The sequence below is a fragment of the Octodon degus genome, unplaced genomic scaffold (genome assembly GCF_000260255.1).
Source record: "Octodon degus isolate 3935 unplaced genomic scaffold, OctDeg1.0 scaffold00021, whole genome shotgun sequence".
In the NCBI taxonomy this organism is placed as follows: domain Eukaryota; kingdom Metazoa; phylum Chordata; class Mammalia; order Rodentia; family Octodontidae; genus Octodon; species Octodon degus.
In genome coordinates this window covers 11186510-11210349 of record NW_004524597.1, presented here as the reverse complement: position 1 = coordinate 11210349, position 23840 = coordinate 11186510, and the positions used below count along the sequence as shown (strand labels likewise).

General features: G+C 55.4%; 5 protein-coding genes across 16 annotated transcripts; 3 read left to right on the top strand and 2 right to left on the bottom strand.

Moving 5' to 3' along the window:
• The first annotated feature begins 11 nt into the window (after positions 1-11).
• On the top strand, positions 12-6035 carry Rhot2 (ras homolog family member T2). Of its 7 annotated transcripts, none has more exons than XM_023711445.1 (19): positions 12-411; positions 511-545; positions 660-741; positions 820-863; positions 1682-1735; positions 2240-2292; positions 2372-2480; positions 2642-2743; positions 2878-2976; positions 3088-3196; positions 3277-3397; positions 3766-3850; positions 3921-4063; positions 4148-4248; positions 4321-4451; positions 4565-4645; positions 4788-4910; positions 5000-5202; positions 5392-6035. In XM_023711445.1, exons 1-19 carry the CDS (start codon positions 381-383, stop codon positions 5516-5518), a joined length of 1833 nt encoding a protein of 610 aa, XP_023567213.1. In that variant the 5' UTR covers positions 12-380; the 3' UTR covers positions 5519-6035. The 7 variants fall into 7 exon arrangements, with proteins under 7 accessions (XP_023567213.1, XP_023567211.1, XP_023567212.1 ...); XM_023711443.1 differs by having other exon boundaries at positions 511-569; XM_023711444.1 differs by having other exon boundaries at positions 12-417.
• Positions 6036-6119: 84 nt separating this feature from the next.
• Rhbdl1 (rhomboid like 1) lies at positions 6120-9839 on the top strand. 2 transcript variants are annotated; one of them, XM_023711449.1, is made up of 8 exons: positions 6120-7504; positions 7855-8016; positions 8211-8435; positions 8507-8655; positions 8800-8912; positions 8985-9085; positions 9168-9228; positions 9400-9839. In XM_023711449.1, the coding sequence occupies exons 1-8, from the start codon at positions 7466-7468 to the stop codon at positions 9576-9578; spliced, it is 1029 nt and encodes a 342-aa protein (XP_023567217.1). In that variant the 5' UTR covers positions 6120-7465; the 3' UTR covers positions 9579-9839. The 2 variants fall into 2 exon arrangements, with proteins under 2 accessions (XP_023567217.1, XP_004627984.1); XM_004627927.3 differs by having other exon boundaries at positions 9307-9839.
• A 1664-nt stretch (positions 9840-11503) lies between these two features.
• Stub1 (STIP1 homology and U-box containing protein 1) lies at positions 11504-13870 on the top strand. 2 transcript variants are annotated; one of them, XM_004627926.2, is made up of 7 exons: positions 11504-11824; positions 12246-12444; positions 12529-12694; positions 12870-12957; positions 13148-13204; positions 13292-13408; positions 13489-13869. In XM_004627926.2, the coding sequence occupies exons 1-7, from the start codon at positions 11666-11668 to the stop codon at positions 13612-13614; spliced, it is 912 nt and encodes a 303-aa protein (XP_004627983.1). In that variant the 5' UTR covers positions 11504-11665; the 3' UTR covers positions 13615-13869. The 2 variants fall into 2 exon arrangements, with proteins under 2 accessions (XP_004627983.1, XP_023567218.1); XM_023711450.1 differs by having other exon boundaries at positions 11563-11824; positions 12303-12444; positions 13489-13870.
• On the bottom strand, positions 13611-15481 carry Jmjd8 (jumonji domain containing 8). 2 transcript variants are annotated; one of them, XM_023711451.1, is made up of 9 exons: positions 15312-15481; positions 15138-15233; positions 14940-14988; positions 14772-14775; positions 14616-14684; positions 14413-14532; positions 14270-14337; positions 14060-14194; positions 13611-13984 (listed from the first exon to the last, which is right to left on the bottom strand). In XM_023711451.1, exons 1-9 carry the CDS (start codon positions 15401-15403, stop codon positions 13904-13906), a joined length of 714 nt encoding a protein of 237 aa, XP_023567219.1. In that variant the 5' UTR covers positions 15404-15481; the 3' UTR covers positions 13611-13903. The 2 variants fall into 2 exon arrangements, with proteins under 2 accessions (XP_023567219.1, XP_004628187.1); XM_004628130.2 differs by having other exon boundaries at positions 14772-14868; positions 15312-15477.
• Positions 15482-15656: 175 nt separating this feature from the next.
• Wdr24 (WD repeat domain 24) lies at positions 15657-21378 on the bottom strand. 3 transcript variants are annotated; one of them, XM_023711440.1, is made up of 10 exons: positions 20985-21374; positions 20192-20674; positions 18662-18839; positions 17845-18517; positions 17263-17381; positions 17063-17184; positions 16864-16968; positions 16402-16742; positions 16043-16227; positions 15657-15966 (listed from the first exon to the last, which is right to left on the bottom strand). In XM_023711440.1, exons 2-10 carry the CDS (start codon positions 20670-20672, stop codon positions 15798-15800), a joined length of 2373 nt encoding a protein of 790 aa, XP_023567208.1. In that variant the 5' UTR covers positions 20673-20674; positions 20985-21374; the 3' UTR covers positions 15657-15797. The 3 variants fall into 3 exon arrangements, with proteins under 3 accessions (XP_023567208.1, XP_023567209.1, XP_004627982.1); XM_023711441.1 differs by having other exon boundaries at positions 16633-16742; positions 20192-21378; XM_004627925.2 differs by having other exon boundaries at positions 20192-21373.
• Positions 21379-23840: the final 2462 nt, after the last annotated feature.

The following is a 23840-nucleotide window of genomic DNA, read 5'->3' as shown; positions in this document are numbered from 1 at the left end:
ACCATTTTATTATGGCCCAACTTCCATTTCTACTGGTCACTTCTGTCATCGTTGCTCCATCCCCGAGCCTTCTGCTCCATGTCCAGAACCGTGCCCCTTTCTGCCCACCTGTGGCAGGTAGGTGGTACAAATCTGTGCCGCAAGGAACCGGCTCGGCCCACAAGACTCGGTGTGCTCCTGTGGTGGCGCTGTTGTACCCCACTCAATCATTACTGCGGCTGCGCGGAAGGGACCGGAAAAACTAACGAGGCTAGGGACCGGAAGTGCGGGCAAAGGGCAGAGCTTGGGGCGGGCGAACCCACGATTGGGTCGGGGTGGGTCGAGTCTCGGGGGTCGAGGTTCGCGGGTCAAAACCAAGGCAGGCGGGAGCAGGTGCAGCCATGAGGCGGGACGTGCGCATCCTGCTGCTGGGTGAGGGTAGGTGTCTGCCCGCAGGAGGGTCGTGGGGTGGGTGGACACGGGATACGTAATTTAGGCTTCCTGCTTCATCGCCCCGCCCCACTCTTGCAGCCCAGGTGGGGAAGACGTCGCTGATCCTGTCACTGGTGGGCGAGGAATTCCCGGAGGAGGTACTTGGGCGCCGAGGGGAAGGTACAGGGGCGGGGTCTCAGCGAGGGGACCAGGGGTTAGGACCGGTCATCTCTTACCTCTTGCTGCAGGTCCCGGCCCGTGCAGAGGAGATTACCATCCCCGCAGATGTCACCCCAGAGAAGGTTCCCACCCACATCGTGGACTACTCAGGTAGCACCCACACCTACCGTAGGCCGCCTCTCCTTTCCTCCCTGTAGAGGGTCTGCAGCAGTCTGTCTTTCTCCTTAGAATCTGAGCAGACGGATGAGGAGCTCCAGGATGAGATCCACAAGGTGTGACATTCCAAGCATGGCTTGGCACTGTTGCCTACATCCGCCTTGGCTTAATCAGCTTACCTACCTGGGGAGCTGGATTAAGGTGCCGGGACATCCGTAGCCTGATAACTTTGGTGAACTCTGAGCACCCAAGAGTCCTTGTGGTTTCCAGGACTGATCTAATCCCTTTAGTAGTACTCAGGAAGAGACCTCAGGTCCATGAAAAACAATCCCGTGCCCTTCACGGCGTCCCCTTAAGCCTCTGTCCTGTGATCCTGGCTTTGTTCTGGTTCACTGCTCTTGACTTCGAAGCTGTGGTGAGGGTCACACTTAACTGGGGTTCACATGATAATAGCCACTGTATCTGTCATGAGCCCCTTGCAGCATTGCCTGAGACCTGCACATGTTGTCTTGGTCAAGGGTGTAGGTACCATGGACTGGCTGGGCAGCTTCATCTCATCTCTGTTGTCCTTTACTCTGCTGTGAAGTGAAAACAAGAGCTAGAAGCCACAGAAGGGTTCTTTTCACTTACATCTCCCTACTGTAGATGATATGTCTGGCTTGAGCACTCTGGAGCTATTGACCAGACCCATGATGCTGGGGCCCAGTGTCTGCACTGGGACCACAGGCCTTGGGGGTGGGGTGGGTTTTCTGAGACTTCCAGTCCCCAGTGTGACCTAGCTGGTATATAGCACTGGCCATATTAAGTCCTGACTGGGTCAGGTTCCAGGAAAGGTGGTCTTCCTGGGCCTTGGATCCACACCTGAGACACACTGGAGCCTTGGGATGTGTGGAGTAGCTTCTGGTCACTGTGTGCCTCACTGCTTCCCCTGCAGGCAAATGTGGTATGTGTGGTATATGATGTATCTGAGGAGGCCTCCATTGAGAAGGTGAGTAGGAGGGGCTTCCTATCTGTCCCAGGTGCCTGGCTCAACAGTGTGTCTTCAGTGTAGAGCCAGGTAGCATATAGTGGACCTTTGTGGTCCAAGTAGACTCTTACCCACTCTTGCGATCAGTCTCATGTGTGTTTTCTCAGGGATTCTCATACTTCTGAGTCAGTTTACAGGGACCCCATTTCCTGGAGAGAGCTGAGAATGAACAGTCTGAATTGTTTAGGCCAGTAGCCCCTTTTCTTTCCTGGCCCTAGAATCCCATAGGGAATGGGTAGGGGTTTGCTTGAGGGTATGGGACCCTGACCTATATGTGGAGCGGTGGTTTGCAGCTGTACAGATCAGCTAAGGACCTATCTCCTTTTTTACCAGCTTCAGTCCGGTAAAGTCTGGCTATAACTTTAGTCACCACTTGGCCTCAGCCTTTTCTCTCCTTGACCCTGGTGCAAGCTCCAGACAGGCACCATGGGCTGGGTACACAGCCTCATTTCATTTGCTTTGTAGATTCGAACCAAGTGGATTCCGCTGGTGAATGGCAGAACTGGAAGTGGACCCAGGTAACAAGCAGGGCCTGGGGGGGAGGAGTGGCAGGGACTACTAGCTCCCCATCCCCGATGACCATGAGCATCTCCACAGGTTGCCCATCATACTGGTGGGCAACAAGTCAGACCTGCGGCCAGGGAGCAGCATGGAGGCTGTGCTGCCCATCATGAGCCAGTTTCCGGAGATAGAGACCTGTGTGGAGGTAAGCAGGCATGTGGGGAAGACATGGAAAGGAGGAAGGCGCTGGATGAGGACAGGAGTATGGAGACCCTGCAGCTGGTGCCTGTGTGGGATAAGCCTGATCCCTATGCCTCTGTTTTCCTTGGGTGCCTCCTGGGTTCTGTCCTGTGTTATACTCTCCAGTGTTCAGCGAAGCACCTGAGGAACATCTCAGAGTTGTTCTACTATGCCCAGAAGGCTGTTCTGCACCCTACAGCCCCCCTCTATGACCCTGAGACAAAACAGGTGAGCAATAGGTAAGGGCCCCACACACTATTCTGGAGCTCTTGTGGCTATTGCATGGGGAGAATAATCAGGGTGGCAGTGGCAGGGTGGACCAAGCAAAGGCCACCTGCAGCACTGAGCTGCTGTCCCTGCAGCTGAGGCCAAAGTGTGCCCAGGCCCTCACGCGCATCTTCAGGCTCTCGGATCAGGACCTGGACAACTCTCTCAGTGATGAGGAGCTCAATGCTTTCCAGGTGTGCACCCTATCCCGAGGTACCCACCCCCAGGCCTCAATCACTCCCAGTGACGTGACCTAGCAACCAAGGGCAGCTAGCTGATCTGAAGCAACTTCTTCTTGGAGGCAGAAGTCCTGCTTTGGCCACCCTCTGGCCCCACAGGCCTTGGAGGATGTGAAGAGGGTGGTCTGCAAGAATGTGCCTGGTGGTGTGCAGGATGATCGGCTGACCCTGGATGGTAAGGCAGATATCCCACTCAGGCCCTGGTGGGGAGTGAGCCATGCTGTGCTGGGTGCTACCTCCTCTGCTCCCCCACAGGCTTCCTCTTCTTGAACACACTCTTCATCCAGCGTGGCCGGCATGAGACCACATGGGCCATCCTACGGCGCTTTGGCTACAGTGACATGCTGGAACTGACCACTGACTACCTCTTCCCATCGTGAGTAATGGGTAGGATGTGGGGCCCACCCTTCTAGGGGCAGAGAACCTCTAGTCAGCCAGGAATGTGTCCTGCTGCACTGGCTTTCTAGCCCAGGTCTGCCTCAGAATCTTTGGTGTCTACAGAGTACCAACTGGGGGGCTCTAGGCCCATGTCAGGGCCTTGACATGGGGGATGGGGTCCTGTGCCCTAGGGGCTTAGCCAGGCCTCCCACCCTCCTTGCCTCTTCCCAGTTCTGTGGAGTAAAGGGCTGAAGTAGCCTACGAGGCTTGACTGTACAGATGGGGTGACCAGGGTGACAGTAGGAGGTGTGCCAGCACAAAGCACAGGGTTCCCTGAGAACCACATAGATGTGGTATTCCCTGCAGGCTCCATGTGCCCCCTGGTTGTAGCACTGAGCTTAACCACCATGGCTACCAGTTTGTGCAGCAAGTGTTTGAGAAGCATGACCAGGTAAGCCCTACCACTCTTGCCAACCCCAGCCACCTGCCCAGCACACGTCACCTCCACCCTCTGCTCCCAGGACTGTGATGGTGTCCTCTCACTGGACGAGCTGCAGAACCTTTTCAGTGTGTTCCCAGTGGCCCCTTGGGGCCCAGAGCTTCCGCACACTGTTCGCACTGACTCAGGCCGGCTGCCCCTGCGTGGGTACCTCTGCCAGTGGACGTAAGTGCAGCTCTTGACACCTGATGTCCACACCTGCTTACCTGCACCTTCCTCACTGACACTGTGCCTCCCACCTACCCTCAGCCTGGTGACCTACTTGGATGTCCAGCACTGCCTTGAACACCTTGGCTACCTGGGCTACCCTACCTTGTGTGAGCAAGAGTCACAGGCTCAGGCCATCACAGGTGGGCAACCACCCCCTGGGGCTTGGGCTCAGCTCTCCCTGGAGCTCCTCTCACCAGAGTTCACCCTCACAGTCACCCGTGAGAAGAGGCTGGACCAGGAGAAGGGTCAAACACAGCGGAATGTCCTTATGTGCAAGGTGGTGGGGGCCCAAGGAGTGGGCAAGTCTTCCTTCCTGCAGGCCTTCCTTGGCCACAGCCTGGGGGTGAGTTTCCATGAAGACCCCCTTGCAGGAAGGACTCTGGGGTTAGGAGAATACACTCAAGGACTGTTAGGGTCAGTGAACATCATGGTCTCCCTCCTGTCTCTCACCACCAGGATACCAAGCCCTCCACCCAGGGGTCTCCTGTCTACGCCATTGACACAGTACAGGTCAACGGGCAAGAGAAATACCTGATTGTGAGTGCTGGCCACACACTGTGACCCTGAGGGTGGACTAGGATGCCTTCATACCCGTGCCCTCACCTTGTGGAGCTCTCTTAGGGCAGCTGTGGGAGACCTAGTCCTTGGGAACATCCCCTGAGGTCACCATTTCTCCCAGCTGTGTGAAGTGGGCACAGACAGCCTGCTGGATACCTCATCTGATGCTGCCTGTGATGTCGCCTGCCTGATGTTTGATGGCAGTGATCCCACATCCTTTCTGTACTGTGCCAGCATCTACAAGGCAAGGCAGGGCCTGCGGACCTGTTGGAGAGCACAGCAGTGGGTGGGGTAAACAGTGAGCTCAGTCTTCACGTAGCCCATTCCCCACAGCGCCACTACATGGACGGCCAGACCCCCTGCCTCTTCGTCTCCTCCAAGGCTGACCTGCCCAAAGGTGTTTCCCCACCAGGCCTGTCACCAGTGGAGTTTTGCCGCCGGCACCGTCTGCCCACCCCAGCCCTTTTCTCCTGTGAAGGCCCAGACCTGCCAAACACTGATATCTTCACCCGACTGGCTACCATGGCTGCATTCCCGTGGGTGTCTGCACAACAGCTCAGGGGAGGGTGGCCTATCCTATCTTAGGGCCATTGGTGTCTGCTAGTAGGGTGTGCTGGGGTCAGGCTTCCGGGTAAGGTTCTGTGGCCTGGCGTCTTCTGGCTTCCTGAGATGAGTGCAGCAGCAAGAGTGTAGGCACAAAGTTTGAGTACCCCTCTTTTCTGCAGACATCTGGCTCACAAAGAGCTGCACCCCACCTCCTTCTGGCTCCGGCGGATGCTGATAGCTGTTGGAACTGCTGTGGCAGCAGTTCTCAGCTTCTCACTCTACAGGGTCCTGGTGAAGAGTCGATGATGGCCCTGGAAACCCTGACCCAGCCTGGGGTGTCTTTTAGGATCAGCATGGCCCATGTGGTGTGGGTTTGCAGCCCCACACTGCAGGAACTCTTAGGCATTGGTGTGGGACCACTGCTTGGGGAGCATCTGTCTGTCTAAACCTTTGCTTCTGAAAACAAGCTTCCCCAGGCTAGGCTTTGTTCTGCCAGGCCATGACCTGGTTCCTGTTTGGCCTGATGGTGGCCGGCAGGTGTACTGTCTGCTTGGCCTCACCCTTGTGGGTATCTGGGATTGGAAGATTAGGTTTCATGGACAAGGAAGTGGGTGACCAGACTCAGGGTTCTCAGATCTCCCTGCCTTCTCCTTGGTCTGGGTGGTCAGTGGGTATTCAGGGACCAAAGGAGGTGGCCAAAACAGGAAGTGACTAGTTTAATTGTAGCTCCCACTGTTCTAGACAGTCATAAGCCTTGCCCATGGCCACATCAGCAGTACAAGACAGCTTAAGTTTTCAAATTAAACCTTTGTCTTCCACTTCATGGTTTTGAAGACAGCTTTTCCTGAATCAATATAAGATACATATTTTGAAATGGGCTGGAAATGTCACCTGACCTCCATATACCTTTCATTCCACAGTCTCCATTTCCAAGGCCAGTGTGACAAATGGCCTTTGGAAAGTCCAATCATGGGGGCTGGATTGTAGCTCAGTGGCACAGCACCTTCCTGGCAAACTTGAGATCCTGAGTTTGATTACTAAAACACCCCCACCCCCAAAGAAAGTGAGTCATACCCAACTGTGGTCCAGGAACATCAGTATTCATCAATCTTGGGTTTTCAGGGTGATGGTCCCTTAGTTGGTGACAGTACCTTCTCTAGGAATGTAGCTTTCCCTGCCTAAGGTCTTCCTACCCAACTCCAGGACTAAATGTGCCTCGTGGCTTACTCCCTGCACTCCAGCCCTGGCTGGGCTGTTCTGAGACCAACTATTGTCATCACCTGCTAGAAACGGTGTAACTGGAACTTTGACCTAAGGAGGCATGGCCAAGATGGTCCTCAGCACAGCCTTCCCTACCCTAGACAAGTGTCCCCATGCTTGTGCCAGCTAGATAGCCTCAGCCATGACTGATTCCAAGGGCCTGGATTTGGGCCCGTGGCCATTCTGGGTCGGGGCAGGCAGGATGCTATCTATAGTCTGCTCCATCATGAAGCCATTGGATATGTGAAACAGCTGGCTGGGTCCAGGGAGGGGTTGCCATTGTTCCTTTCCATGCATCCCCTTAGTTTGCCACCTCCATGATTGGAGGGGTCTACTCTTAGCAGCAGGTCCTTTTCTTACCCCTTATGCATCCCTGTCTTTGGAGTGACTGCTCCTGGCCCTGTGGCTGCAGGAGTGGCTCAGTGTAGACTGGTTTTAGACCCTGTAGGGGTGGTTAAAAGCAGGGCCTTCCCCACCTTTGCCAGCTGATTTGGAGCTTGCATGGCACCTCCTTGAAGCATGCTGGGGGTAGGGATGGGTGTCTTTAGAAAGCATACTGAAACTTTCGGAGTGCTCTGAGCCCGGAGCAGAAACAGTGGGCCACGAACACCAGAGGTTCACAGCAGGGTGGCCTGGGAAGACCTCCCAGAGGAGGTGATATTCCAGCTGAGCCCTGAGAAGGCTGACAAGGGAGTATGAAGGGTTTCTCGTAGCGGAAGTTTTAGGTGCAGCAACTTCGTGGGAGGAGCTTCTGCAACGCGGAGTGCGAGAGGTACCCAGCACTGGGACGGTGCGCTGAGTAGTCCTGTGGCTGCCTCGGGTGTGTGTGTGGGGCGCGTGCGCGCAGGGGCGCCGTGTACGCGGGTGCGCGGCTCCGTGACGCTGCCCGAGAGCGGCGCGGGCTGAAGAGAGCGGGCCGGCCGGGGCGGAGCGGAGTCGTCCGCAGAACAGCCCCTCCCGGCCTCGGCCGACCCCGGCCCGCGGCCCGGCTCTATGGACAGGAGCTCTCTGCTGCAGCTCATCCAGGAGCAGGTGCGTGGGGTAGGAGCAGCACCGCTACCGGCTCCGTCACGGAACCCGGGGACCAGGGCGCATGAGGGGAGCGGCGGTGCCTAACACCCTTCTCAACAAGCCCTCCGGGCCCTGTGCTTAGACCAGAAAACTGCTGGCGGGCCTTGGAGGAAAGCAGGGTGGGAGGGTGGGCATTCTCTGAGGGGCCGACTCTTCTCAGGACTGGCGGGTGGAGCATGAGGTAGGGTGGGGGATACCTTGGGGAGCTCAGGAGCGGCAGGCCTAGGACCTGTGACCAGCCAGGGTCCCAGGAACCAGCCTGCAGATCCGAGCCATCCCTCAGGCACTGGCCTGCGGCTCCTCCACCGCAGCAGCTGGACCCTGAGAACACAGGCTTCATTGGTGCGGACACCTTTGCTGGTCTGGTGCACAGCCATGAGCTGCCCCTGGACCCAGCCAAGCTGGACATGCTGGTGGCCCTGGCCCAGAGCAACGATCGGGGCCAGATCTGCTACCAGGAGCTGGTGGACCTGGTCAGTGCCATGGAGGGTGGGCAGTAGGGGCGGGGCCCAAGCCTGGGCAGGCACAGCACCCCCGGCCAAAGCAGGGTGGGCAGGTGGCCTCTCCCTAGGGAGGGTTTGTGGGTGTGGGCAGGCCCTCTGACCCACAAGGGCAGAGGTGCCATTGGGACTACACTGTGGCCCACACCCAGGCCCCTGCCCCTCAGATCAGCAGCAAGCGCTCCAGTAGCTTCAAGCGGGCCATCGCTAATGGACAACGGGCACTGCCCCGAGATGGGCTGCTGGACGAGCCAGGGCTAGGTGTCTACAAGCGGTTTGTGCGCTATGTGGCCTATGAGATCCTGCCCTGTGAGGTGGACCGCCGCTGGTACTTCTACAGGCACCGCAGCTGCCCGCCCCCCGTGTTCATGGCCTCAGTCACTCTCGCCCAGGTGGGCTGCCCACCCGCCACCCCGGGAGCCTTGAGAATCCCTGGCCCTGACCAACCATACTCTGTCTGCAGATTGTTGTGTTTCTGTGTTACGGGGCCCGTCTCAACAAGTGGGTGCTACAAACCTACCACCCTGAGTACATGAAGAGCCCCCTTGTGTACCATCCTGGGCACCGTGCCCGAGCATGGCGCTTCCTCACCTACATGTTCATGCACGTTGGGTGAGTGGGGAGCCAGCTGGTGAGCACATCTAGCACCCTGTCCCTTTGGTAAAGAAGACTGGGGAGGGGGGAGCATGACATGGGTTGAGAGCAGGCCACACAGCTGATCCTACCCCTCCTGCTTATTTGTCCCCATGTGGCCAGGCTGGAGCAGCTGGGGTTCAATGCTCTCCTGCAGCTGATGATTGGGGTGCCCTTGGAGATGGTGCATGGCTTACTCCGCATCAGCCTGCTCTATCTGGCAGGCGTGCTGGCAGGTGAGGCAGGCAGAGACCCCCTGCTGACCTTGCTGACTGGCTGCACCCTCACCCCTGCCTCTGCTCATGCAGGCTCCTTGACTGTCTCCATCACCGACATGCGTGCCCCAGTAGTGGGGGGCTCTGGAGGGGTCTATGCCCTGTGCTCAGCACATTTGGCCAACGTTGTCATGGTAACTGGGCTGCCTGGCAAGGGTGTGGGAAGGCGGCCACCTGCCCCACCTCATGGCCTATCTGTCTGCATGCCCCCTTCAGAACTGGGCTGGGATGAGATGTCCCTACAAGCTGCTGAGGATGGTGCTGGCCCTGGTGTGCAGTGAGTAGGGGGCTGGGTGGGGGCTGGGGGCCCTCAGCCTGCAGACTGGGCACCTCCCACCTGTTGCTCCTTCTGCAGTGAGCTCCGAGGTGGGCCGGGCTGTGTGGCTGCGCTTCTCCCCACCACTGCCTGCCTCAGGCCCACAGCCCAGCTTCATGGCGCACCTGGCAGGTGCAGTGGTGGGGGTGAGCATGGGCCTCACCATCCTGCGCAGCTATGAGGAGCGCCTGCAGGACCAGTGTGGCTGGTGGGTGGTGCTCCTTGCCTATGGCACCTTCCTGCTCTTCGCTATCTTCTGGAACGTCTTCGCCTATGACCTGCTGGGTGCCCACATTCCCCCACCACCCTGATCTGCACTCCAGGGCCAGAGGGGCATGTGGTGTCCAGTCACCAGGCAGGTCTGCACACCTTCTCTCCATGAGTGGACTTCTCGGGGCCGCTTCACCTTGCAATGGCAGGGGCAGGTGGGCCCTGTAGTCCACCAGCTGAGGCCAAGCCTCACTCCATCCCTGAGTTTCTCCTCCCAGGCCTGGGGGGAGGCCCCCAAAGGTGGTCCCAGAGGAGACCTAATCCCACCCTCTCCAGCCCCAGGACTTGCAGTCTGAGCCTTTTTGGAGAATGAATAAATATTTTACACTGTACTAGGTATTTATCCTAGGGCTTTGGAGGTTTTTCTACTCCCACCCTGCTGACAGACTGAAAGGGATGCTCCTACCCATGAGGAGGATCTGGGCTTTTATACCCCCTGCCCCTCTGCTCCTGGCAGGAGATGCTAGAGTTATTCCACACTGCTGGAATAACTGAAAGGCTAGAGGTCCCATATCTGTGTTATGGGATCTAGAGCACCAGGGGAGGGACTGTGTTTCTGGTCAGGCTGAGTTTAGCAAACTTTTATTGAGCTTTGGAAGAAGCACTAAGCCTCTTATTCAGTTAGCCTGCAGTCCAGAAACCTGTATCCTGATGTCCCATGGCAGATGAACAGCCAGGCTTTAGGCTACAACCAAGTTCATTTGGTTTGAGTCCTGTGCTTTTTAGTCTGCCTTTCATCTTTATGAGCAACCATACTAGTGGCAAGATCAGGCAGCATGTCCAGGCACAGCTATTGCCACAGGGTCCAACTCCACAAGTTTCCACCAGATGAGGAGTCCATGGCCCCACTATACTCTGACCAGGGAGGAACTCAGGGAGTGTGGGGCCCAAAGTCACTAGCCACCCACTCCACCCTGACTGGTATCTTGGATGTACTCCCACCCCACCAGCAGTCCACTCACATTGACTTAGGTCTGTGACATGTTCTTGCACCTGACCCAGGTACAGCAGATAGTGCATGACAATATATTTCAATATTAGCAGGCCAGGCACTATAGCCACTGCCTCACTGGACATGAAGGATGGCACCTTCGGAGCTTCAGCCTTCGTGACAGCTATAGACAGTGAAGGGGCAGGATGTGACAACATCCTGGAGCACCTGTCCAGGACCTTGGACATACCATATGCCCATCTCAAAGGCAAAGATGACAGAGCCCAAGTCCCACAAAGAAACAACGGAGGCAGTGGTGGGGCCCATGCCTGGGAGGACCCATGGCTTTGTAACCGCAACTCACAACATGTCTGGTAGGAGGAAGGCAGTGGCTAAGCACAGCACCACCAGCTCGGGAGGAGGGGTGCTGACGGCCACCAGCTGCTGCAATGCGGCCAGTACTAATCCCTCTACGAGTCAGAAAACCAGGATGCTGGACCGGGACCTCTCAGAGAAGCTTGGAGATTAAAGCCCCGCCCTTCACGAGATCACGCCCCATCTGAAGCCCCGCCCCCGTCCCGCCCTGGAAGAAGTCACACCTCTCCCTGTGGCCCCTCCCCTCCCGACTAGTTTCTCTGTCACCAACGGGCCAAATCCTTTCAAATTGCTTCTCCGCTCAGCACTAGATGGCCGTGGGCAGTTCCTCCCGATACCTGGGGAAAGACAGTGAGGGGAGGCGGGCTCCGGACTCCTGTCTGGTTATCGGCCTTGTCTTAGCCGCCCTACCCCAGGTCCACGGCGTAAACCGCTTAAGTACGGCCGTGAATGCCCACAGAACCTCTCGGTGGCGTGTCAGGACGGTGCCCCAGCGACTCAGATCCTTGCAGCCCCTCAGCACGCGGGTAGTCTTAGGCCACGCAGCGTAGAGTCCCGGAGTTCCGCAGGGCAGGGTCAGAATCGGGGAGAGGGGCGGGGGGCGGAGCCCAGCGAGGGCCTGGTGTTGCGGTGCTCCACCCTTCGGCTCTCTGGGCGCGCGGCCCCGCCCTGGATCATGTGATCTCCCGCGGCCCCGCCTCGCGCCGGAAGTTCCGGTGGCGGATTGCCTGACCGGGCCGAGCGGGTCGCTCCGCGGGCTGCGGGCGCAAGGCGGCCGGGTACGGACCCTGGGAACAGAGCCCGGCCGTGCCGCGCGGGGCCATGAAGGGCAAGGAGGAGAAGGAGGGTAGCACGCGGATGGGTGCTGGCGGCGGCAGCCCAGAGAAGAGCCCGAGTGCGCAGGAGCTCAAGGAACAGGGCAACCGGCTCTTCGTGGGCCGCAAGTATCCGGAGGCGGCGGCCTGCTATGGCCGCGCCATCGTGAGTGCGGGGGGGTGGGGACGGGTCTGGGATTCCCTTCAGTCTTGCCCCTGGAAGCTCTCAGCGACTTTGCTTCGCGGGCACCGGGTGCGGCCCTGTAGTCTGTGCTAGAATGCCTGGGAACAAAGTGGTGGGATGCGCGGGTGAAATGCTTGGAGCTGGCTGGGCTGGAGACCCGATGCCTCTGCCCCTTGAGGACTCTAGGTACAAAGCTGAGAACCTTACAGGTTTGAGGAACTTTTCCTTACAAAGTCAATTGGAGTTGAGGGTGGGCCGAACTAAGATTCTGACGCTGACAGCTGAGAACTTCTAGTTTTTCATTCCAGCTATAAACCCCCAATGTGCAACAGAATCTGGGGCATCTGGGTGTGAGAGCAAGTGGTGGAGCCCACGCGTTCACACTACTGGCCTTGGTCCCCAGACCCGGAATCCCTTGGTGGCAGTATACTACACCAACCGTGCTCTGTGCTACCTGAAGATGCAGCAACCTGAGCAAGCGCTGGCTGATTGTCGGCGGGCCTTGGAACTGGACGGACAGTCTGTGAAGGCGCACTTCTTCCTGGGGCAGTGCCAGCTAGAGATGGAGAATTACGATGAGGCTATTGCCAATCTGCAGCGAGGTGAACTGACAAGTTGTCTGGTCACAGGGCACTTGGGGCCATGAGTGGACCAGCGGGTGTGACCTGACAACTCCATTTTCCCAGCCTACAGCCTGGCCAAAGAGCAGCGGCTTAACTTTGGGGATGATATCCCTAGTGCTCTGCGCATTGCCAAGAAGAAGCGCTGGAACAGCATCGAAGAGCGGCGCATCCACCAGGAGAGTGAGCTGCACTCTTACCTCACTCGGCTCATCACTGCTGAGCGTGAGAGGTGTGTCCTTCCCCCACCAGGCCACCCTCTCTTGGGTTAAGCTGAGTCACCAACACAAGTGTTTATTAAAAGGCTGACAGGGGTGGTCAGGAAGCAGACAGGGAAGAGACTTGAGGTGGGAGTGGGCTTTAAGCTGGCCAGCTTCACTTCTGACCAGCTCCCGGTCAATCCTCAGGGAGCTGGAAGAGTGTCAGCGAAATCATGAGGGTGACGAGGATGATGGCCATGTCCGAGCCCAGCAGGCCTGCATTGAGGCCAAGCACGTGAGGGTGCCCTAGGCCCACGAGGGCCTGTGTGTATGTGTGCATGCATGTAACTGAAGGTGCCCTGGCCCACAGGTGAACCTGTCCCCATGTGTGACATGGTAACAGTGCCCATGCTTCATGTTGGTGTGTCTCTTAAGCTTGGAGAATATTCAAGTGGCACACACACACAATACTCAATTCTTTGCAGGACAAATACATGGCGGACATGGATGAGCTCTTCTCTCAGGTAGATGAAAAGAGAAAGGTGAGCATCTTCTCTGAAGGCTGTAAGTAAGAAGTGCTGAAGCAGTATTCTTTTCCTGGTTCCTTACACTGTCCCTTTGTGCTACAGAAGCGAGATATCCCTGACTATCTGTGTGGCAAGATCAGTTTTGAGCTGATGAGGGAACCCTGTATCACACCAAGTGGCATCACCTATGACCGCAAGGACATTGAGGAGCACCTGCAGGTAAGGACCTGTGAGCCTCAAAACCAGGGCTGGAGGCACAGATTGGCACATGGAGCACTCTGATTCTGTTGTCACTGCAGCGTGTGGGGCACTTCGACCCTGTGACCCGGAGCCCCTTGACCCAGGAACAGCTCATTCCCAACCTGGCCATGAAGGAGGTCATTGATGCATTCATCTCTGAGAACGGCTGGGTAGAGGACTACTGAGGCCCATTGTTCCGCCTTGCCTGATACCCTGGCTCAGGAGGGTCCTGAGGCCCAGGTTCTTGTATATAATTTGTGTTGATGTGCCTGCCCCTGTCAGTTCTGCTGGTGGGCTCTGGACTGCCTTTGCTGGGCTGTGAGCCTCTTCATCATCTTTCTGGGCTGGAAAAACAGATGGACGTGGGTTGGGTTGAAGTTGCCACTCCTGCCACTCACTGTTCCTGTAATAAAATTTGTGACCAGTATATGGGGACATCCTGGTGTGTGTGTACCTGCCAGCTGCCTATTCTGGCTAACCAAGGAAGGTGGAGATGAAGACACTGGTGTCAAGATTGAGTGTGGCATGCCACCAGTGGTCAGGGAAATACAGCACCTGAGGAGAGGAGGGGAACAGAGTTTAGTTGGGGATCTTTTGGCTTGGTTGGGCTCCCTTCTACCAGCTACTGACCTCACCAGCCTGAATGGTACACTCCAGGGGCTTTTCAGATGGTGCCAGGACTGGGTAAATGTCCCGAAGCCAGGTCAGTGTTGTCTTGTTTGGATGGAACTCTGGTGTCTTCTCAGGTGGGTAGAGGAACCAGTGCTAGGGACAGGATTGTAAAGTCACCCTCATACGTTGCAGTTAAACATACCCCAAGTCTCATCACCATGTGCTGACCTTACGGCCGTAGATCACTTCAGAGAACCCGGGCCCATGCCAGTGGAAGGGGACCCCAGAGCCAGCTCCTGTGGGGTCAGTGATGAGGTGGTGACTAGATTTAATCTATACTGGTCCCCTTACCCCTCCTGAAGAAAACCCACCTGCGATTCCAAAGCTGTAAGCAGGAGTGGTTCCCAGCAAATGAAATGGAGGTGGGGAGTAGTGCTGAAATAGTGATGACCACTCCGTGAAGTTGTTGTCCCCAAAGAAGTACAGAGTGTCTGTCAAAGAACAATGGGCAGGGATCCTGACACCTGGGAATTCCCAGGTGCCCTACCCCTACTGCTGTCCAAGGCTGGCTCACCATTGCCCAGAGAAGCAGGGTCTTGGGGATGTAGCAGCTGTTCCACGTATTGCTGGAAGGGCAGGTCCACTGCGGGAAAGGGCATGGTGAGGACCAGCTGGTTCTGCCTTCAGGATGTTAGCAAGCAGGCAGGCCTCAAGAGGTGGAGCAGCTCACCTTTCTGGTAAGAATAGGTGTTGGCAGTGCTCAGCCGAACCACGTGGTCCCCAAAAGTGGCCAACAGCCTCTCTCTTGAGCACAGGGCCCGGAACTTCTGCGAGGGTCGGGACAATTTAGTAGCTGGACAAGCAGGGCCAGCTGCCTGTGATAAGCATCAGCACTCACCGAGTTGTCCGTGAGTCCCTGAAGGATGACAGGCCTGAGGAAGGCATAGCTGGGGGAAAGGAGGGCAGAGTCGCGTTCAGGTCAGTGGCGCGCACCCACGACCCCTACCACCCTGGAGGCTGGGGAAGGGGACCAGGGCATCTGCGTTATATTGGCAAGCCACGCTGGGCTTAGGGCAAAGGGGTGGGGCACACGTACTGCTGCACAAACTCGGTGTAAGTGAGGTCGGATCGGCGCTCCACGTTGCAAAGCTCCTCCGCCAAGACCACGGCTGCCCCTGGCCCAGTCTGCCGCCTACGGGCACACTGGGTCATTACAGCTCACTCTCAACCCCACGCCGTCCCGTGTTCCAGCCCGCCCTCGGCAGCTCACCACCCCCCGCCATCTGCTGCTTCCAAGCGGGACCGAGCCAACACCAGCAGCAACAGGGCGAGCACCACCGGCGACTGCACTTCCCGAGCCATGGCCTACCGCAGACGCGCAGCACGCCGGGAACGAACTGCCGGCGTAGCACTGGCCAGTAGCTCTGTCGTTGGAGCAACGGGCCGGCCCCCGGAAGCAGCCTTCTTCAGCCCGCCCCCAGAAGAAGCAGTTCCGGAAAACTCTTGAAGTCCGCACTGAGAGTTGCTATTGGCTACTGCTAGTTACTATGACGATACTGACCCAGCCAGAAGCCCTTGCCCTCCATCCCACGAAGCGATTGCTAATAGTCCCACAGCAACTCCTGCGGTTTTTATTGAGTTCATAAGTTCCAGTCCCTTTCCATGGTGGCACAGAGGCAAACTGGAGCAACAGTGTCTAGTCCTGGGGGGCCTCTACTGACTTCTTATGGAAGCTGTCCCAGGCCACCGCAGCAGATCAGGAGTACTCGCAGAGGTGGCCACAGCCTGCTGGGCAGTGGGAGCTGCCCTCCAACCACTTCATGATGTGTTGCAGGTGGCCACCGTGGCTGCAACCCTGGCACCATACGAACAGGCCCTTGACCACGTGGTGGCAGACAGCACACATGCTGGCACAGCGGTGGCACCTGGAAGCAGGAGGACACCTCAGCTGGGGTTCTTGGGGTGCCTAAAGGTCCCTATCCCCTACCCCCACAGCCCCACCTGTCGCAGACCCAGCCCCGAGTGCTCATGGGCCGCTTGCAGTGGCTACAGTTGACATGCAGGGTGGTGGAGGCCTGGTTGAGGCAGCTGACAGCTTGGCTGGTACTCAGCTTGACCACTTCATTGGACACGTTCCAGAGGCGGAAACGCTGCAGCAGGTCAATATATGATGTGTACCAGTGTTCCTGAGGGGATGGAGCCAGGAGGTTAGGACAGCAAGGTACACTGGGGGAAGGACATGGGAACAGGGCTGGGTTCACACAAGGAGGCAGTAACCTGGGTTTGTCCCAGACATGTACAGGAATGGTGCTGGGCCAGCAGGTGTTCCAGGGAGGCCCAGCCCGCTCCGTCACACACACCTGGGTCTGTTCATCGATGTCCTTGCGCACCCGTTCACCTAGCACGATGAGCACAGATACGGCCATCTGCACATCACCCTGCTCAGCATAAAAGCGCAGCATGTCGCACACCAGCACACTGAAGAAGTCAGGCGGCAGGCGGCTGTCATACAGCGCATGTGAGATGGACAGGAGGGAGAAGGAAGAGTCCACAGGCACCAAGGAGGCTGCATCCGCCTCATTCCCACTCACATGTGGTGAGTCAGCCTTGTCCTGCAAGTGCTCGGGCCCAGATGGTGTGTCCACAATCTCATGGCGTAATGGGAAGGCCTCCTGCGGCAGCACATACTCAGGCTCCTCGGCTGCGAGGCAGGAACCAGCTGGGTGGGCCTAGGGCTCTTCCCCCACATACTTCCACCCTACTCAAACCCCCACTCCTAGGCACATGTGCTCTGCTCCCATCCCACCAGAGTCCTTACTCACGGTGCGCATGTTCTGGGTCCAGTGGGTACAGCTCATCCTCCTCACCCTCCACATCACCGAGCAGGTAGTCAGTGGGCACGTCGCTGCCCTCTGTTTCCTCATTATCTACCCAGCATGAGAGGGGGATGTTCAAGGAACGGCTCACTGTATGGTGCTTAACCCCACTCCCCTCAGCATTCCTGCCTGCTCTCCAGCCTACCCTCGTTAGTGATGAGTGTGGCAGAGGAGTCAAGCAGAACCGTGTCACTTCGTGTGTCCCCTTTGCTTCGATCCAGCCTTGTCTCACTGCCTAGACCAGGAGCCATGTCCTTTAGGTTGAAACTGGGGGTAGGGAAGGCTCATGAGTGGTTGGGCTCTAGCAACCCCATCCTCTGGGGAGAGCCAACTCTAAGCATCTACCTGTTCATGAGGGGCAGGCCACAGGAGCTGCCCTTGCCCACACTGTGGTTGAGGTTGGCAGAGGGCACCAGACCAGGGCTACAGTAGATGATTCGCAGCATGGTCCACGTCTGTGCCACCTAGGGGCAGGCACCAGCAACTTACAGGGCCCTGGACACCCACAACCCCAGGTAGAGCCCCACTACCTGGGCAGAATCACACACCAGCATTCAGCTGCCCTGGGGACCCAGTTTCTTGGCCAATGGAAAATATTAAAATCCCAGTCTCCTACAGTAACACAGGGAAAAGAGAATTGAGAGGCAGCAAGGGACCCAATGGGACCAAAAAAGGGCATATAGAAGGCAGCTTTTACCTTTCTGCAGGGTAACATGCTACAGGAGGCTGGATATCAAGAGTGAGACAGAAGAGAGGCTTTGGCCATGTATGGTCTTGACACCCTCAGTTACTGGGGCAAGTGCTGGTGGTAGGAATGACCAGAGCCAAGTCCTCAGCTTGAGGTAGGTGATGGTACAGCTATCAGAGCAGCCAACCCCTCCCGCAAGGTCAGTGCCCTTGGTCTTCCCTTGGCTCAACCCCACCTACCTGGTTTCGGCCCAGCTCTCGAGCCACCTTGGCATTGTGGTCACAGAGCTCGGCTAGTGGCCGGCCTGCCAAAGCATAACGCTCAGCTGTGTCTACAAACCAGTTCATACTCCCACCACCAGGCTCTATCTCAAAGACATTGAGGGCACTGGAGGCAAGGCCTGAAAAGGGTTCAGCAGGATCCAGCTTGCGCTTAAAAAAAATGGGATGGCGCCGGTCACCAGTGTAAGGCTTACGTCCTGATTCAGCAGCCACCAGGCTCTCCTTGGCAGCAAAGGCCAGGTCCCCAAAAAGGCCATAGCACAGGCCTTCAGGGTTGGCACGTTCAACAGGCTGGCTGGCATCACGAAACAGGTGCTGGCACAGTGTGCTGTCCTTGGAGCCAGAGAGCAGAAAGGAGGGGTCGTGGGGATGGCGCCAGGCGATTCCTGTTGTGACATCACGGTGCTCCTCAAACATAGCAGCTGGCACAAAGGGCCGACGCACATCCCACACATAGATGTTGTGATCTACCATCATGGAGCATGTGGCTAGGTGGTGGCGGCACTCAGGCCGCCACTTGACACGTGCCACTGAGGCAATGGTCTGCACGCAGTGCATCTCCTTGGCACGGTGTGTGGTCATGTCCCACACTTTCACCATCTTGTCACGTCCACCTGTAGCCAGCCAGCCCCTGCAGGAAAGCCCACCCAAGCCCTCAGTGACCTCTCTGGAAGAGAGGACACCCCCAGCTCTGTGATTCCCATACTCAGCCTTGTAGGTCTTAAGTCAGTGAGACTTCTTTAAGCCCTCCTTCCCCCATATCCCCACATCATACCTGTCCTCAGGGTGCCAGTCGCAGCAAAAGACTGGCCCATTGTGGGCTGTGAACATCCTCTCACATCGGTCAGGACGTCGGATGTCCCAGAGTTGCACATTGCCATTCTCGAAGGTGGAGGCAAATGTGAAGTAGTCCCGGATACTGAACTGGACATCTCGCACACTCTCAGACTGGCCTGCAGGTAGGGCATCATTGGAGGTAGAGATAAAGGAGCCTGACCACTGTGGTAGAAGGACCCTTTGAAATGGCTATAGAATGGTATTACATACCTTCCTATGGCTAGGCCAGGAGGCCCAGAGGGTAAAGTGTACAGTCCAAGATCTGTCCAGTGTGAGTGAAGTTTAGACAGGGGAGGACAGACTGGGTGGTTTCTGCACAAACTCTAGTGCCTCAATTTTCCTTGAATTCTGTGTCTTCTATTATTCCTTGGGCAAAGGTGTGCCCTAGCCTCAGAAATCCATATATAAGCACTAGGGAAGCAGAGGCCCTATCTTCCCAAGTCCCCCAAGGGCCAACATCCTGTGGAAGTTACTGAGGAGGGCACCTCAGATTCTCCCCACCCCTTTGACCTGACTGAAGTTGCATGATGAACCCCAAAAGACGAGAGATCAAGGGACCAGGTCCACCAGAGAGCCTTAGAAGTCAGTGTCTAGCCTTTTTCTGACACAGGCAGCTCAGAATTTTTATTTATTTATTCATTTATTTTTTAGCAAGGGTCTTGCTAGTTGAAACTGGCCTTGAATTAACCTGTTGTCTGTACAGGCCTGGAACTTGTGTCAATTGTCCTGCCTCAATCTCCTAAGTGCTGGGATCATAGGTGTTCAACACCATGCTGGGCAGTATCTGTATGAATAACCTCCAAGCTGGGTGTGATGAGAGGCTGAGGCAGGAAGATTCTAAGCTTCAGGCCAGCCTGGGCTACATTGTGAGTTTGTGGCTAGTCTGGATTGCATACCAAAACCTTCCCTGTCTCAAGTAAAATAAAATAAATTATTAAAAAAAGAACAAAAAGCAGCAGTGGCTGCTGCCCATAAATTCTCTGAGGATCCGGAGCTCTGCTTTGTACTTCACTCGGCATCATCAAAGTAGACAAAAGAGAGCTGGCTCAGGGCTGGGCATCCAGAGCTGGACCTGCTAGGAAAAACGCTGTAGGGAATTAGAAAGTGCTCTCCACCTCCTCTGCATCCCTGGGCTGAGAACCTTGGAGTCCTGGTAAACTTCCTGTAATATAGGGAGCCTGGTGAGGTGAGAGAGGGGGAAGTAACACACTGGACAGAACTAATCAGCCACTCCTCTGAGCTGTGAATCCACTTGCTCTGCTCTCCATCATGCCACACCCAACCTCAATTCTGGCTCATCTTGCCTCCCACCACCAGTTCCCAGGTTCATACTTCACCCAGGCCTGCCTCCATACCTCCTCTGCTGAGCCCCACCCTTCTAATGCACAGAGCATTTCTCAGCCTGCCTGGACAGGCAGAGTGCCTGTAGAGGCATACGCCTACTCCATCCTGCCTCTGTGGGCCTCACCTGAGAAAGTGCTGACAGAATCCTTCCTGCGGAGGTCGAAGCATTTCATGAAGCCATCTTGGGAGCCACTGAGCAGCACATGGGCCTCAGTAGGGTGGAAACAGACTTTGTTTACAGTGCGCTTGTGTTCTGTGAACAGCTGGTCCTGCTTGTTACGGGATGGCCGACCCAGGTTCCATGTGACCACCACACCATTGGTGGCCGCTGTGGCTAACAGATTCTCATCCATCTGGTGCCAGACCACATCAGCACAGCTCAGGTTGAGTGATGGCTTCCTGCCCACACGCAGGTTGAGCTTTTCCACAAACTGCTCCTCCTCAATGGCAAAAATCTTGAAGATGCTTCGGCCTGCCACAACCACCTGGGCTGCATCACGGCACACGCTGATGGCATTCGCTGGCGCATCTAGATGGCAGTGCATGGTGCGGCCAGTCAGTGCATTGCCACCGAGGGCTGTGGTAACGCGGGACATCTTCTCCATGGCTGCAGGGATGGTGGGGGCAGGTCAGTAAAGTGGGTTGGCCTAGGCAGCCTGGATGTCTGTCAGTTCAGAATTTGCATCAGGTTGGATCCCCAGCTCTACTTACAGCTGGGCTGGTCAGTCTTTGTTACCAGTCCAGGAAGTCCATCAGCCAGCCTCATAAATAAGTTAAAACTCACTGAAGCTCACCAAAAGACTCTGTAGCTGTCCTGAGACTGGTAACTATCATGTCTGACTGCCCCATAAGATCCTACTCATTAATTTTCTGCCCAAGCCGCCCCTTCAGCAGGCATATCCTGGATTCCACTGGACCATGATAAGGCAAGTTCAGCAAAGGTGCTGGGTGGCTCCTGAGGTACACAGGGTCAGGCCACGGTCTCGAGGGCAGGAGGGTTCTGGGGAGGAACAAAATGGGGTAGAGGTAGAGAGACCCAGAGAATTTAGATGTGTAAGGAGCTTGAAAGGAAGGAAAGGTAGGAATCACAGAGTATGAAGGTTCCGTGTCGCTAGGTTCCGGTGTCGCCGGGCGGAGAAAGCTGTAGCACGAGAACCAGAGGAGTGGCGAGCCTCTGCCTCTACGAGCACTCCAGTCATTTACCGAAAGCGGACCACAGTCGAGACCAGCCTTGCCGGAAGCGACCCGTCTCTTTTATGTCCCTTGTCGGAAGTGGTCCAGCTTTTACCAGCGCCCCTCCGGAAGCAGGTACGCACTGTTAGGAATACGATAAAAGTTCCGGGTTCGGGCGCCTAGCCGGACTGGGATTGAAGTCTGGAGGCTCCGCTATTCCGCCTCTGTAGTTTGTTTCTATGCTTGTTTTATTTTGTTGCTGTTGTTGCAGACAAGGTCTCGCTATGCTGTCGTGCGCCACCACGCCTTATTCATGTTTTTTGTTTGTTTTACCGCCAACTCATTCCTAACATGTAGGTTCAATCTTTTCAGCCGAGATGGCTAGATCGGCGCGTTCAGGGTGGTATGGCGGTAAACAAGGCTCAATCTTTTCAGTATTTAGGTAACTTTCAGCGAAAGCCCGAAAAATAAATAACTTTGTAGTAGTCAGATTGTTATTTTATAATATGTTGTTCATTGTAAATAATGATGTGCAGTAGTGGATAATTTTATAGTCCTTTAAAAAAATTTAAGTCAGGAGTGGTGGCCCACGCCTGGAATCCCAGCATTCAGAAGGCTGAAGCAGGAAGATCCCTGCGGTATTTGAGGCCAGCCTGGGCTACGTAGTGCATTCAAGACCTCCCTGAACTACAAAAGGAAACCCCATCACAAACAAAACAAACCAGGAGGCCAGTGAGATAGCTCAGTGGTCTAAAGTGCCTGCTTAGGCAAGTGCTCAGGAACCACAGTTCCATCCCCGGCACCACAGGCTCAGCCCATCGCCCCCGGGGTGGGCTGAGCCAGCCAAGAATAGGTAATAAATAATTTTTTAAAAAATAACAAAACAGGCCACGCAGGTGAATAATTTAATATTTTTTAAACTTTATTTTATTTTTATTTTTGTGTGTGTGTGTGGCCAGCTCAGCCCACCGAGGGCGGGGCTGGCTGGCATGTGGTGCTGGGGGACTGAACCGCGGTTCCTGTGTTTTGCTAAGCCTGCTCCAAATAGGTGCTTTAGACCACTGAGCCATCTCACCAGCCCCTAATATTTTATTTTTTGAGACAGGGTCTCACTATGCAGTTCAGACTGCCTTGAATTCACTTTGCAGCCCAAGCTGGCTGAGTACTTGCAGTGATCCTCCTGCCTCAGCCTCCCAAGTTCTGGGATTACAGGCGTGCACCACCACACCCAGTTCACTTTTTTGTTTTAATGAATGTTTAAAAATAAAATATAAACCATTTACATAAGTATTTTATTTACACACACACACACACACACACACACACACACACAGCAACCAAAAAGCCCTCAGAAAGGTCCTTAACCATGTGAACTGAATCCAAGTTCTGATTTGGTATGCTTCTCATCTTATTTTTTAAATTTAATTAATTAATTAATTTATTTATTTGCAGAACCGGGGATTGAACTCAGGCCCTTGCACTTGCCAGAGAAGCGCTTATTCCACTGAGCCATCTCCCCGGCCCCTGCTTCTCATTTTAATCTGAATATTTTAGTACCAGTTCTTATTCCTTCCCCCAGGTCCTTCTGCAAGTCTGGTCACCCCCACACAAATCTCCAACCCCTCCACTTTCCGCCTCCTTCCTTTTGTGGAGCTCAGGAGCTGTATCCCAACTGCTCTCCAGGATCCATCTTACCCAGTCTGCACACTACACAGCAACCTATAGCTTTTCTGTCTAAGGCTTCCCACAGTACCCTGCTGCAGCTTGAATAAACCCCATGCCTCTATGTCTGCAGCTATGGGTTCCTGCACATAACCAGCCAAGATGGTTCCTGCCTGTCTTCTCACCCTTCAGAGCTCTGCTTTAATGCCATTTGTTCAGAGCACAGAGGCCTTCCCTGGTACCCCAGCTGAGGTACCCTCACCAGCCACTGTCACCTCCACAGCACTTGTCACAGCCTAATGCTTTGTTTACTTGTGCTTACCACGTGGGTATGAGCACCAGTGGAGGTGGTTCCAACCATTAGAGTCTGACATGGTCAGTGGCCCCATTCAATTGCAGCCTTGCTTTCTCTTCTGAGTGTAGTCCTTGTCTCCTGGTGCACTTTTGGATCTTTTGGAATCCTGATCCTTTGCTTAGTCCCTATACATAAAAACAGAGCTCATTTCTGGCTTTCAGGAAGAGTGGGGCTAGCCCTAAATATTTTGAGAGAATATTATGTGCAATGACTTCGTGTTGTCTCTCCATGCCCGCTTTCCCCTGTATGTAATATGGGGCTGGGGAACTGTTTTGTACATTGCTGGGTTTGAAGTCTGGCCATTTATGAAAAGAATGAATAAATCAATGCATCAAGAGTGCATGAGGGAGCCAGAGAGATAGCTCAGTAGAATAAGCACTTGCCTGGCAAGCGCAAGGTCCTGAGTTCAATCCCTGGTACTGCCAAAAAAAAAAAAAAAAAAGAGTACATGAGAGCCCCTGGGCCTCCTAAGGCAGTTACCTCTGCATTATGGTCCAGTGATCCCAAAACAACCCAGACTCATGTTTTTACAACTTTTTTAATATATATTTTTATAAACAGGTCACGTGATAAAATAGCACAA

Coding starts and splice junctions, on each gene's coding strand:
- Rhot2 (XM_023711442.1), top strand. CDS start 381: ATGAGGCGGGACGTGCGCATCCTGCTGCTGGGTGAGG. Junction 4,064..4,147: donor GGGTACCTCTGCCAGTGGAC/GTAAGTGCAGCT, acceptor ACCTACCCTCAG/CCTGGTGACCTACTTGGATG. Junction 4,646..4,787: donor GGCAAGAGAAATACCTGATT/GTGAGTGCTGGC, acceptor CATTTCTCCCAG/CTGTGTGAAGTGGGCACAGA.
- Rhbdl1 (XM_004627927.3), top strand. CDS start 7,466: ATGGACAGGAGCTCTCTGCTGCAGCTCATCCAGGAGCAG. Junction 8,017..8,210: donor ACCAGGAGCTGGTGGACCTG/GTCAGTGCCATG, acceptor CCTGCCCCTCAG/ATCAGCAGCAAGCGCTCCAG. Junction 8,436..8,506: donor CCTCAGTCACTCTCGCCCAG/GTGGGCTGCCCA, acceptor CTCTGTCTGCAG/ATTGTTGTGTTTCTGTGTTA.
- Stub1 (XM_004627926.2), top strand. CDS start 11,666: ATGAAGGGCAAGGAGGAGAAGGAGGGTAGCACGCGGATGGGTGCTGGC. Junction 12,445..12,528: donor TATTGCCAATCTGCAGCGAG/GTGAACTGACAA, acceptor CCATTTTCCCAG/CCTACAGCCTGGCCAAAGAG. Junction 12,958..13,147: donor CCTGCATTGAGGCCAAGCAC/GTGAGGGTGCCC, acceptor AATTCTTTGCAG/GACAAATACATGGCGGACAT.
- Jmjd8 (XM_004628130.2), bottom strand. CDS start 15,403: ATGGCTCGGGAAGTGCAGTCGCCGGTGGTGCTCGCCCTGTTGCTGCTG. Junction 15,234..15,311: donor GCAGCAGATGGCGGGGGGTG/GTGAGCTGCCGA, acceptor GTGTGCCCGTAG/GCGGCAGACTGGGCCAGGGG. Junction 14,685..14,771: donor CACCTATTCTTACCAGAAAG/GTGAGCTGCTCC, acceptor CCTTTCCCGCAG/TGGACCTGCCCTTCCAGCAA.
- Wdr24 (XM_023711440.1), bottom strand. CDS start 20,672: ATGGAGAAGATGTCCCGCGTTACCACAGCCCTCGGTGGCAATGCACTG. Junction 16,228..16,401: donor ACATCGATGAACAGACCCAG/GTGTGTGTGACG, acceptor CCATCCCCTCAG/GAACACTGGTACACATCATA. Junction 15,967..16,042: donor CGGGGCTGGGTCTGCGACAG/GTGGGGCTGTGG, acceptor TCCTGCTTCCAG/GTGCCACCGCTGTGCCAGCA.